Source organism: Rhamphochromis sp. 'chilingali', assembly GCF_963969265.1.
Source record: "Rhamphochromis sp. 'chilingali' genome assembly, chromosome: 8".
Lineage (NCBI taxonomy): Eukaryota > Metazoa > Chordata > Actinopteri > Cichliformes > Cichlidae > Rhamphochromis > Rhamphochromis sp. 'chilingali'.
This window is the reverse complement of record NC_137935.1, coordinates 41301909-41315537: the sequence shown is the minus strand read 5'-3', so window position 1 is coordinate 41315537 and position 13629 is coordinate 41301909. Positions and strand designations below refer to the sequence as shown.

General features: G+C 39.0%; 1 protein-coding gene across 1 annotated transcript in view; it reads left to right on the top strand.

Annotated features, from left to right (window-relative positions):
- Positions 1–2369: 2369 nt before the first annotated feature.
- LOC308401615 (alpha-2-macroglobulin-like protein 1) overlaps positions 2370–13629 on the top strand; it is a gene marked incomplete at both ends in the record, with an annotated part of 18707 nt that continues 7447 nt past the window's right edge. The window contains 18 exons of the mRNA XM_080889884.1: positions 2370–2455; positions 2595–2778; positions 2993–3149; positions 3363–3415; positions 3712–3732; positions 6872–7036; positions 7182–7332; positions 7880–8025; positions 8787–8936; positions 9088–9231; positions 9325–9406; positions 9499–9667; positions 10559–10784; positions 10946–11072; positions 11241–11362; positions 11474–11525; positions 11682–11765; positions 12049–12225. Coding sequence (XP_080746010.1) covers positions 2370–2455; positions 2595–2778; positions 2993–3149; positions 3363–3415; positions 3712–3732; positions 6872–7036; positions 7182–7332; positions 7880–8025; positions 8787–8936; positions 9088–9231; positions 9325–9406; positions 9499–9667; positions 10559–10784; positions 10946–11072; positions 11241–11362; positions 11474–11525; positions 11682–11765; positions 12049–12225 — 2296 coding nt within the window. The remainder of the gene's footprint in view (positions 2456–2594; positions 2779–2992; positions 3150–3362; positions 3416–3711; positions 3733–6871; positions 7037–7181; positions 7333–7879; positions 8026–8786; positions 8937–9087; positions 9232–9324; positions 9407–9498; positions 9668–10558; positions 10785–10945; positions 11073–11240; positions 11363–11473; positions 11526–11681; positions 11766–12048; positions 12226–13629) is intronic.

Here is a 13629-nt window from a genome sequence, read left to right as displayed (position 1 = left end):
ATCAGAGTTAACGTACCAACTCTCCAAAAAGAGTTAAATTAACAATCTCTGGTGTGGACCCATATAGACACTTTAATAGTGTTGAAATCAAATCTGACAGTGTTAATTTGGACATGCTGGATTTGCTGTGTCGGGCTGCACCTAAGCAAGAAAAATAAATAATGCAAAGCCCCTAAACAGAGCCCAGCAGTTATAATACAGAAATGGTAGCAAACAGAATGGTTTCTCTTTAAAATGAGTAAGCATGCCAGCAATCTAAACTTCTGAAAGAAAATAAGAAACTCTTGCATAGTGCTTTATAAGACGGCTTCAGAGGTTTTGCATTGGAGTAAAATTATAACAAACTCTATGCTATCAGAAACTATGGATGTTTAAAAAAAACTAACTCACATGCAGAGCTATATGTTTTTCTTCTAAACAAATAGAAAGAAGGTTAAATAAAGTCCTGTTTGATTTTCTTAAAGACGTTGGTTTAAGGGCTTTGGACTAGGATTAGGATCATTGCTGATGATAAATTAGATCTCAGAAAGTTATTTTTCTTCTCTCCTGTGTCACTTTAAAAATCTTTTTTTGTTCATTGAATTAATGTCAAGGTAAACTTGACATTGTGATCTGTGATCCCCACTCCTGCACCTCCCACCCCCTTGACACCACTGACTGTTTCTTTAGGCCAGCTCTCTGAATGCCTTCAGGGAGTGTTTTTGTCTCTTTTATTGCTGCTGGAGGTAATGATGAGAATGTCAGAAGTGAAGCTGAAGCGAAGTAGGTGGTTTGGGAACTAGACCCTTGAAATTACACCTGGAGTTGAAAGGAAGCTGACAGCAGCCTGCAGATGACCAGGCAGAGATGCTGACACAGAGTCAAGGAAACTGGGCTCTGATGTTGTTGTTGTGTCTCACTAAAAGGGCCAGACACTGGTGCCTCCACGTGGCTCACCCTGTCAGAAAGCCGTGCTTAGCCTTGGGGATTGATAATGATGGCTGCTGAGCTCCATTCTTATCTGCTCACAATTATTATTTAGCGGCTGACATTTAAGGGGAATGAAGTAGATCATTATTTTTGCCAAACTCCAGCAGTGTCCTTGTTGTTGTCACACTCTTGTTTTGGTTTCTCTGACTTTTTGGTATCTTCTTCTTGTGCACTCTGCACAGCCTATGTGAATTTATCAGACAACTCCAAGGGCGATAGATGATGGAGGGATAACTGTAAATCCTTTCTTCAGACTTAGCTCATTTCTGAAAAAATTTGATCTGCTGCATTTGCAGCTTGGCCTAAGACTGTCCCATCGATTGAAGCCCAAAGTCTTCTGTTTAGGCCAGACATCCAGGTCCCTGTGTTTAGATTGGATCAATGAGCAGAAAATTATTCAATCCAATGACTATTTGTGTAATTCCATTCTTTTTAAATGGGAATGCATACACATTAATGCATTAAAGAATTGTATCTTTTAAAATAGGTAGATGGTTCAATCTCTGGCTGCTCCAGTCTCCAGTTTGCATCCCTGAGAGTGTGAATGTGTGTGAATGCTGAACAGAAAACACTCAGGTATAGAAAAAAGTGCTCATATGAACGGGTGAATGACACATGCTTTGAGTGCTTAAGTGGAAAAGCGTCTCTTTCTCTCCCCTTTGGCTTTCTTTCCTCTTGTCTTTGTGCAGATAATCGTCACTCGTCTATCTAAAAATAGATGTAGTGACAGAGGTCTGTCAGCTAAACTTCATGGTAAATCTGTATTTCTGAGCCAGATCACAATCAGGAAATTACGTGGGTTACAATTGCTCCAGGACAGTAACAGTGACAGACTAAACTATTTAAACAATACACTATCCCCACACAAAACCATCTATTTAAATCTGCATATTCACTGTGAACCTGTTGTTTGTTTATTCTATTTTGTGCTTTTGTTTTTATTGTTCTTCATTTTGTCATTGTTCTATTATGTGTTCTATTCTATTGTAAAGTGTCCTTGGGTGTCTTGAAAGGCGTTTTCAAATAAAATGTATTATTATTATGAAATTATTATTATGAAATAGCTCTAATGTATACAAATATGATATATACAAATCACTCAATTATCATTATGGTAACGTATGATATAAATTATGATAGAGGGTAAATAGAAAACAATCTCCTGGATCTCTTTCAGTTCTTTTGTAAGGCACAAATGAAAAAGTTAAAAACTCTATTTAAACCACTGAAAGTTGAAGGCACACGTCAACCAGTATGAAATATGTAAAATATTTACTTCTCATTTTCCTGGAACGGGGAACAAAGGTGTGTGCTGTCTGTGGTGTGGCTGAAGATGGGTGGGGCCTCTGCATCGGCAGCTATTTAACAGACGCTGACTCTGAGGAGCATCATAGTCAGTTATGGGTCAACCTGGGATTCTGAGTTGGACATGGGCGTTGTGCGCCTTTGTCAGCTGGGCGCATGTGGGCCAAGCAGGACCTGGACCGTAAGTTTGCCTCTATGATCGATTCTTTTTTTATGTCCTGTGAAATTTGTAACTGGTGCACATGAATTCTGATTTGAGATTTTTTCTTTTTCACATCCATAGAGGTAACTGCTGTATGTGTGTATCTCTGTGTCTGCAGGCAATATCTAGTGGCAGTTCCTGCAGTTCTTGAGTCTGGAGCTGAGACCAAATTCTGTGTCAGCGTTCTGGAGCTCACTGAGCCCGTGGTTGTGAATGTCACCCTGAAATCAACAGCGAAGAGCGCAACCCTAATGTCACTGCACACGTGCATTCAAGATGTTCATACCTGCATTGCTTTTTCAGTGAGCTTCCCAAAAGAAGTATTTTTATATATATATATATATATATATATAGCCCGTTTGTTTTTGAAAGAATTTTTCTCTCTTTTGATCATCCACATGACTTTAATAGAAAAGCTGGAGAGCGAAATGTGTGAGGTCCAAGTTAGTTTCGAAACATGTGCCCACTTAGCAACTGGCTAAAACATATAGCCAAACAAATATCCTGTGCTTCCAGGTTCCTGTTGTGACAAATGAAGAGGTGATGGATTTTCAGGTGAAGGTTGAAGGAAGCGGGTTTCAGTCAGAAGAAGTCAGAAAAGTCCTGATCAGAGCCTACAAACCGCAGACATTCATCCAAACAGATAAACCCATCTATCTCCCCGGACAACAAGGTAAAAATGAGCAATCATGCTATCTGTCCCAACAATGCAGCATAAGCATGATATGGAAGTATAAGTAATGTATCCCCAAACATCAACAGTTTTAAACTCAGAGAAGCCATTAGAAGTTATATAATATAATTAATAATGAATATAATGAGCTTTAGGGTTTGTGACACTGCTAGAGATCATTTTTCACGCAGTCTCTTTGGATGTGTCTTGAAGTGCATTTCAGAGTTGTCACACTGGACTCCAAGCTGAGACCTGCTAGTACACTGGTGAGTGTTTAAACTTTGTTAGGTCCTATTTACGGACAGCTTATGCATTTGAATGAATGCAATGAAAATGAGTTACTTCCATGAATTTTGGATTACTTATCCAGTGAAGTCGTAAGAGGCGGTTTCTACCTCCCAGCTGTCATTATGTAGCTTACATAAATCTTCATCTGAATTCATCTGAAGCCGCTATCATTTTAAAGTGTGGAGCACTCACAAAAAAGCCTAATAACTGTAACACTGCAAGATGACATGAAACCATTGTGCTCTTTGAACCTTTTTCCCTTCCTTTGTTGCAGTATGACATCATCGAACTGGAGGTAAGAACACAGTAGTGCATTTAAAAATAAATAAACAATATGAACACACAAGTCATAGTACTATGTTTATTTTATTCATGTTTTTATTATTATTGTTGTTTTTAACAAATCATGGCATTAATTTAAAGAGTTTAATGTGTGAATACATATAATATACACGCAGTGTTGGGAAGGTTACTTTTAAAATGTATTCCATTACAGAATACAGAATACATGCCCTAAAATGTATTCTGTAACGTATTCCGTTACGTTACTCGATGACAGTAACGTATTCTGAATACTTTGGATTACTTAATATATTATCATGCTTTTTACAACAACGTGAATGTACTATTGCTGTGTGATTTATTACTATTACTGAAGGTCCGCGACTCCGAACTGTAGTAAAGGGACCTCTGACTAATACGGCGGGGTCCCTGTCGGCTCGTAGCCGAAAAATAGCTTTACTTTGTTGTGTGGGTCAACTTTCTTGCGAGAGACAGAGAGAGGCGTTGAAAGGCTGCTTAATGTTTCGGAGGAAAACACGAACACAGCGTACAGTCGAGTCTTAATAGCTTACTTACAACTGGGCTCGTCAGGCACTCTTCTTGGCTGCAGTGGTTATTATTATATTTACATGCTTCCAGCTCCCGTTTTTCCTCGACGACAACTCGTACCTTTCCACTCCCCTTTGTCTCCCTCCTCGCGCTCACAGACACATAACGTGTATGGCAGTCCATTCTCCCTGCAGCACGGACTACACTGCCCATGATGCTACATTCTTTAGAGCTATGCTTGTAGCATTCTGCCTGTTAGCTTAGCACAACAACAACAACGAAAAGGCGCTCTCTCACCCAGGAAACACACAGTCGCAGAGAGAGAGAGAGCGTCGCCCTGTAACCATGGCAACCGTAGCGCTGCCGCCTGGAACAACAGAACGTAGCTGTCAAACAAAACCCAAACAGTCCTGACCCGCGACAATATGAAACAGGAAAGTACCGCAGTGTAATCCATTTATTTCAACAAAGTAACTGTATTCTGAATACCACCTTTTTAAACGGTAACTGTAACGGAATACAGTTACTCATATTTTGTATTTTAAATACGTAACGGCGGTACATGTATTCCGTTACTCCCCAACACTGTATATACGTATGATTAACACCTTTCAAAGTCAAATTGAGAGAAGTAATAATTCTTTGACCCACGTATTTGGTTATTAATTATATTCTTAATTATATTCTTTCATTTTGCATGTAACAGGATCCAAGCGGGAACAGGATCGGGCAGTGGCTCAAGACAAATTCAGATAACAAAATACTGCAGCTTTCATACTTCTTGAGTTCTGAGGCTCGTGAGGGAATATACAAAATCACTGTGACCATGGGTGAATCCAAAGTATATTACACTTTCACGGTGGAGAAGTATGGTAAGTTGGGCTGATTGTTACACTCTTCCCATTTGCAGTGAAGCTTAAACACTGACACGGACACTTTGTCCCCAGTTTTGCCCAAATTCGATGTAACTATAAAAGTGCCTGACGAAGTGAGTGTTGGAGATCAGAGCTTTAAGGCTCAAATATGTTCAAAGTAAGTAAACTGACAGATGTCTACTAGATTTTATTCTTATTTGTTTTATTTATGTATTTATTTTTAATTTTAACAGGTATACATTTAAGCAGCCGGTGCCAGGAAGGGTCACTGTAGGTGTGTGCCGACCTACTCTGGGACATTTTCACGGTTCAGAGTGGATCAGAGTTGCAGAGCACATTGATGAGAGTAATTCACATGATGACACAAATCCTGTGTGTCACTCAGAGACGAAGCAGGTACAGGTTCAGTTTCATCACTGCAGAAACAAAGTTCGCATAGAGGGTGTTTTCTTCTTTATTACAAATTTCTGCTCAAGTTTGTTTGTGCGATTAAAATAAATTAGGCAGGAATTATAACTGCTCCCTTATTCACAAACATTTCATTTAGTTGAGTGATGTTTTAAAGGCACGAGGCCTTTCCTGGCGCAATCCCAAAGAGATTTATGTCTCCTCCTGGAAGCAAACCAGAAACATTTTTTGTTGGGAATGTGTAAACTCCTGCACTACGCATTCACTATATACATAATTTATACAACCACTACAATGTTACCAAACGTAAACTTGGTGTGGAGTATCCCTGCAAAGCTACAACTCACTCTCAGACTACAAGTATCCGAGTATTTTGTGCCTTCTTCAGTATTTCCGTGTTTCAGAGGGAACTCTCTTAAATTGTCAGTCACATTTCAAATTAAAATGTTTTAATCTCTAAAATCCTTGTAAAAATATTAATAACATTTTTTGGTTTGACCTTTTTGAATTGTTTGACTTCACGGCAACAGCCCAAAGCAAAACTCAAACTCACTAAAAGAAAAGCAGCAAATTTCAAAGAGTCATTTGTCAAACTAGTCCTTGTAAGTGTGCACAGACCAGTAGTGTTTAGATATTATCAGTCATTACTTTAACGCAAAAGCAAAGAAGATAGTAGTAATAGTAAGTGTAAGGCCGACTAACTTAAGGCCCTTGTATTTAGGGCCTTCAGCACTAGGCTTGTTTTGTCTGAAGACTGTCTGATCCACTGCTTTAAATGTGCATATATGTGATGTTTGTGTCAGATCTGAATGATTTGCTTTGCTAAACTCTTGGAGCAAACTCGGATGACGGGTATCACCATGGCTGTCGTGCTGAGAAACGGCTAATATCAACTTTTATTTTGTTTTCACAATATATTCTAGGCAGATAAGGAAGGCTGTACCACTTTTACCGTCAACATGTCAAACTTCAACAAAGTTGATTCAACAGCACTGAACGATATCCTGGACATCACCGTTAAAATGGAAGAGGAGGGCACAGGCAAGACTATATTCATATTTAGTTTATTGTAACGACGCACTTTGGTGTATTGTAACAATATATCATATCTATTGCTTTTTTTTCAGGTGTTTTGATATCACAAAAGCAAAGCATAACGATTTCATATGTCCTTGGAAGAGTGTCTTTTGTTGATACTCCCGACATTTATGAACCAGGAACAAATGTGCAAGGAAAAGTAAGTGTTTTTCTCAGTTATCATCATTTTGTAATACAGCTGAAATCCTGTGGATCCACACATCATCGTTTTCCTTTCAACAGGTCAAAGCTGTTTATCATAATGGTGAACCCATTCCTGACCGCATCGTGTACCTCTTTGAGGGAGACATTTCCCTGAGCTCAATACAAAATGTAAAAACTGACGAGAAAGGTGTTGCCGTGTTCTCACTTAGCACAAACGAATTAAAAGGGGACGTCCAACTCCATGTAAGTGAAAAGCTGCACTGACATTTATAATATAAATATATATATATATATTATAATATAAAATAGCTGTGATTTCATGAACAGCTAAAACTTTCTGCCCAAATGTTCCCCTCCTTCGTTCATTTATGTTTTGTTCCACAACCAGGCAAGCCTGGCGCCGACTCTGGATTACGCTGGATATAGAACTGCTTTCTTTGAGGTTGGAACTCACACTTTGTCCATGGTCAAACCGTCTTCTCCTGATGATAAAACGGTTAGCTTCCTGGAGGTAAAGACGAAGGACAAACCTCTTCCGTGTGAGACAGAAGAAGCCATATCTATCTGGTACACGATCGTGGGAGAGGCCCCAGGCTCTGTGGATCTGATGTATCTGGTGAGAAAATACATAGTAGAAAGACGCATGTCAAAGGCCTTAATGTTATTCAATGACAGCGTGGAGTTTGAACGTTCTGTTACACCATGATAAGAACCTGTATGGTAGTGCATACAGCGCTTGACCAAGAAAGTCAAAGTCACACCATTGAAAAAAGTTTGTTTTTTAATGTGTAGGTGCTTTCATTAAAATTTAAGATGAACAGCTTTAACAGTCACGTTAGTTTACTCAATCAAGTCACATGAAAGAACCAAAGCAGAACGGCAAAAAGAAAGGAAGTGAATATTTGCTGCTGACTGTCTCCTTGTGTCATTTTCTCCAAAATTATCAAGGTCTTGTCCAGAGGAGTTATTTCCGTTCACGGACATCAAGAGCTTAAAGTTACATCTCAAACAGGTGTGCTAAACATGGCTTTGATCTTGACTTTCAAATTTTCCCAGTAAAGTAGCTTTTGATGCTCTGTGTTTCAGTGAATGAGGGCGAGGTGTCCTTGAAGTTGACTGTATCTCCTGAGATGACACCAGACATCCAGATTGTGGCTTATGCTGTCCTCCCCAGTGAGAATGTGATCGCTCACAGTGCTGAATTCTCCACTGAGAAGTGCTTCACTAACAAGGTCAGTAAAGATTACTTAGTCGACGCTTTTACAAAATTATCAATATCAAGATAGCCAATAAGGCTAACCTGAAATAACATTTACTCGTAGGTGTACCAGCAAAAATTCTTTCATGTCATGGTTAAAGATTTCTGGAGCCATCACATGCAAATCAGACTTGACTGTAGTACGCCAGTTCATGCGCAAATATGTAATTTGGCCATAAATGTTTAAATAGTTAACTTTCCACAAGCAAGCAACACATTGAGTAAGCATGGTGTTTTCATGTTACCATGGTCACACGGGCCATGAAGTGACACTTTTTATATGGTTTTCTGTACCTATCCATCGGTCACCTGTCCAGCTCAATGTTCAAAGTATTCAAACAGAAAATTACAATGATGAAAAAAATCTATAAATAATTATCTTCTTTTCAACTTAAAATAGATTTTTTGAAATTGAAATGTTGCTAATTTTACTAAAACTAATTTTTAGTACTTTGCAAAGTGAGTAACCTCAACTCAAAAAGATTATTGTTATCATTTTATGCCAAATTGTAATGTTTCCATGTTCATTATTTTAGATTAGATTTTACAAAACATTACAAAACCTGAGGTCATTTCGAATTACAGGTGTTTATTTATACAGAATACAGTCAGATCCATTTGTATCACATGATTTTACTTGCCAAATATTTGTTCAAAGTTCACCTTTGTTCACCACCAGAGTTCACCTCACATATTAACATCTGGATGGTTTCATTTGGGTTTTGTGTGCATCAGGTGTCGGTACATTTTGTACCACCTTCAGCTGTCCCAGGAGATGAGACCAACTTCCAGGTGACGGCCCTGCCGCACTCTCTGTGTGGTGTGAGTGCCATCGACCAGAGTGTCCTCATCAAGGAGCCGGGGAAGACTCTGAATGCTGAAAAGGTAACAGCGTTTTTAACGACCACCAGGTCAGGTGGGATGTTGGATGTTGAAGGCTCAATACCAAATGCACAGCCCCTCCTTTTCTCTTTTGAACAGCTGGCAAGAGTAAGAGTGTACAGTAGAAAGATCATACATACATATTTTCTTTCAGATTTATGACTTGCTTCCTGTCAGGAAAGCAACCTATGTCCCATATGAGGTTCAAGATCCTATAGAGTGCATGGAAGTGAGACCAAAAAGATCAATTCTGCCGTTTCCTGAGAGTGGCAGAAATGATGCCCACACTGTTTTCCAGGTAATCTGCATACGTACCTGTAAGTCATATTTAGTAAAAAGCTTTTTGTTGTTTTTCCTGTAATGAACTATTTGTATGTGCTGGATTATGTAGAGTGTAGGACTGAAGATGGCAACCAACTTGGTTATTCAGTTGCCTTCATGCCTCAAGTACAAAGGAAGAGAATACTATCGAGGTGACTTTGAAGAGTGATGCTGATCATTTGAAAGAAAAATGAAGCAGTTATCTTTATGGTTGTTTCAATCTCTTTTTCTGCTTTCTTTGTAGACCAGTGCTTTTGGAAGGGTCCTTATCAAGTATACAAGTTGGACATATTAGAGAGAATACCAGATGCAGCTGCCTCTGGTGCTCCGGCACTTCCTCCTGACATTTCACCCATAAAAACAGTCCGTACTTTCTTCCCAGAGACTTGGATATGGGATCTGGTAGACGTTAGGTGAGCTTGTGTTGTAAACTGATTTGATAAACATTAAGTGCTTGAGAAAAGTCTTTGAGTGCATAATGAAACCAAAGATTCACCAGTTCTCCCATCAAGATTTGGAGTATTTTTATGTGCATTTTGTTTTTTGATGATGAAGGAAGTTATAATTTAAGGAGTTTTTGCAACTTCAAAACAGGGAAGGTCCGTACTACAAGAAAAAGCTTTTGTGTTTCTGTGCATGGAGTGAAACTGTAGAACAGTCTGAATATGGAATTAAAGCGACGTCCAAACATAAAACTGTTCAAAAAGAGTTATAAAAATATGATCTTCTCAAACTATAAAGAAAAGGAAAATATTGAAATTAAGTGAATGTCTCTATTTAAAAAAAAAAAATCATGATGTGATATTATAGTGTATAGTATATCAGAAATCTGTTCACTATTGTTGTTACAGGTTATATCAGTAAGGAAGCAACTAAATATTAACTGATCATTTATGGCAAAGGGGTGGGATTAAATAAGTGTTTCCTTCTTCCCTCTCGACATGTAACTGAATCAGAACAGTAGCAATATTGAAATGTGCTGACTTTTGTTTAGTATTTTTTTCTCTCTTATTTTCTTTTCTAAATGTACCTGTATATTGTTTACCTGTTTGAAATAAATTAACAATCACTGATTTGGAATTGTAGCTTCAGTTAACCTCTCAAGCCTAACTGATCTCCTGCCTTTTTCCCCCATATCAGGGGACGTTGGGGCTTAAGAGGTTAAACATTTGTGCTGCTATTGTTAGAAGTTCTTCAGCAAAAATGTGTCCAATACTGCATCATTTAAAACACACTGCAAAAACGTTTTGTTGAGTATATTTTAGCCCCTGACAGAATGTTCTTGTGTGTTTGGGCTGATTCAGAGAATCGGGCACAGAGGAAATGACCCTCACCGTCCCAGACACCATCACCACCTGGGAGACGGAGGCTTTCTGCTTGTCTTCTGAGGGTTTTGGTTTGGCTCCTCGTGAAGATTTGAAAGTCTTCCAGCCCTTCTTCCTCGAGCTCACCATGCCCTACTCTATCATCCGGGGGGAGTTCTTTGAACTGAAGGCAACTGTCTTCAGCTACCTGACCAGCTGCATGATGGTAATCTGTGCTGCTAGTTAAACTCTGACGAGCAGCAAAGAATCACAGAATTACTAAAGAAAAACTTCAGTATTTCTGAGATGAATGAAAATACTGAGCACATTTAAACCTGTTCCTCAAAAGAGTCTATATTTAAAATGTATTGTTTGTCCCTGGAACAGATCACTGTAACACCAGCATCTTCCTCACTTTACACCCTCACCTCCCTGTTTGGTGACCAAACCACATCTTGTTTGTGTGCCAGCAAGCGCAAGACCTTCAGCTGGAGCTTGACCCCATCGGCCTTAGGTGAGGGTCAAGCTTTGGAGCAAATGCTAGAGGGTCTCAGTGTGAAGGAGCCATGTGCCCCTTTTCCCACCACTTCTCCTTTGAATCATTAGACACTGAGATCCCTTGAATAACGAGGGTTTGATCGTTTGCAGGATTTTGAAAGTCATTTTCGCTGATGTGTTTTAGGGGTTGTGGAAGTGACTGTGTCTGCTGAGGCAGTGGCTTCAGTGGATTTATGTGGTTCTGGGGCCGTAACTGTTCCAGACAGAGGTCGCATCGACGTGGTGACAAAACCCCTCATAGTGAAGGTTGGTGCCATAAACACAAGATGCTAATGTGTTCACCACCTTAGTTTTTGGGGGGGAGAAAGTCAATCCATCTTGGTATAAATGTTAATGCTATATCTTCATGTCCCTCAGCCAGAGGGAGTTGAAGTGACAAAGACCTTCAACTTGCTACTACTCCCAGAAGGTCAGCATGGTTTTCTAAGGCTATCGCCTAGTAGAGCAGTTTTCTTTTAATACCACTATTTCAATAAATGTTAACTTAATTTCACTAAACTAATAGAAGAAATGACCACACTTGTACTCTTCCCCATGTAACGTGGCTGTTTTTGTCTGTGTGCAGGAAAAACTGTGAGGGAAGAAGTTCTGGTTGAACTTCCGTACAATGTGATTGAAGATTCTGCCCATGCTTTTATATCAGTCCTGGGTAAACCTACTACATGAAAAATTACATATGATATATAAATAATGTTTCAATTAATATTAAAAGACTATGCTGTGAGGCTGTTTTTTCCTACCTATTGCTCTATTAGAAGTTCATGAGTTGATTTTAAGCTTAGCAAGCATACTCAAAGTACCATCGGATTACAACAAAGTACTGCATTTGATGTATTTGGTATTTTTCTAGGTTGTTGGCATGTTTTCACTCATTTGAAATTAGATGATGGGTTAGTTACATGTTCAGCTTTAGTGAGACTTTTTTCCATCAGGTGACATTCTCAGTCGGGCTCTGAAGAACCTCGACAGTCTGCTGCAGCTGCCAAGTGGATGTGGAGAGCAGAACATGGCTCTCCTCGCCCCCAACATCTTCATCCTCGAGTACCTGAAAGACACACAGCAGCTCACCTCAACCATCGAGGAAAAGGCTACCAGTTATCTAATCACTGGTGAGTGCAGCACTTCTCTAAAGCTAAAGCAAGGAAAGCAAAAGTCATGCCTAGGTTAGGACATTTCAAAGCCAGATCTACCAGCTGAGTTAAACATACTTTAAGTAGAAAATGTTGAAAATAAAATCTTGAAGTTTTGTGAACCAAACTAAAAGCTAAAGATATTGCAATCAATTTAATTCAATTCAATGTTATTTATATAGCGCCAAATCACAACATAAGTTGCCTCAAGGCGCTTCATAGATACAGAGAAAAACCCAACAATCATATGACCCCCTATGAGCAGCACTTTGGCGACAGTGGGAAGGAAAAACTCCCTTTTAACAGGAAGAAACCTCCGGCAGAACCAGGCTCAGGGAGGGGCGGGGCCATCTGCTGTGATTGGTTGGGGTGAGAGAAGGAAGACAGGATAAAGACATACTGTGGAAGAGAGACAGAGGTTAATAACAGATATGATTCAATGCAGAGAGGTCTGTTAACACATAGTGAGTGAGAAAGGTGACTGGAAAGGAAAAACTCAATGCATCATGGGAATCCCCCGGCAGCCTACGTCTATTGCAGCATAACTAAGGGAGGATTCAGGGTCACCTGGTCCAGCCCTAACTATATGCTTTAGCAAAAAGGAAAGTTTGAAGCCTAGTCTTGAAAGTAGAGATAGTGTCTGTCTCCTGAATCCAAACTGGAAGCTGGTTCCACAGAAGAGGGGCCTGAAAACTGAAGGCTCTGAAGGATTTTCTATATACAAATCACACACATGCTCATAACTAGATGAAGAGGAACACATATACACAAAGTAGAAAAAGGCAAATGAATTACATTTCTTATTTTATTTTAAAATGTATATTAATAAAATATGAGCAGAATTTTGAGCAATTTGGACATTTCATAGGTTTTATGTTAAAATAGCAAACCAAAACACCTTTTTAATGTTGTGAGAAAAACACTAGCTCTTATCATTATGCATGATGCTGCAGTTCTACTTATGCTGTAAAGCAAACAGCCAATAAAGCGTGTTCTAATGACAAACACATCAGCTAAAATGAAGGAGAACTTCATTACTTTAAGCCAGTGCTTGCCAGGTGAAAACTACTGTGTGTATATGAAATTGAATCTGTTCAAAATTAAAAGCCAACTCTAAATTGCAACACAAAACAAACAACAAACAAAAACCACACACACAAACATTGGTAAGTAGATAACAACTAATGCCAGCCATACAATCAATCAAAAATTCCCCTTGAGTTGGGGAACAGGCTGACAAAAAACAAGCATGTTCTCAGAGAAACATCATCATCATCATTTAAATCTGTTATCTCAGGTTAAAATGAACTGTGTCTATTTACTGTTAAGTATGTTCATACATAAGTTTCTGGTAAGAAACTCAACTGTCAAATTTATTCAGAT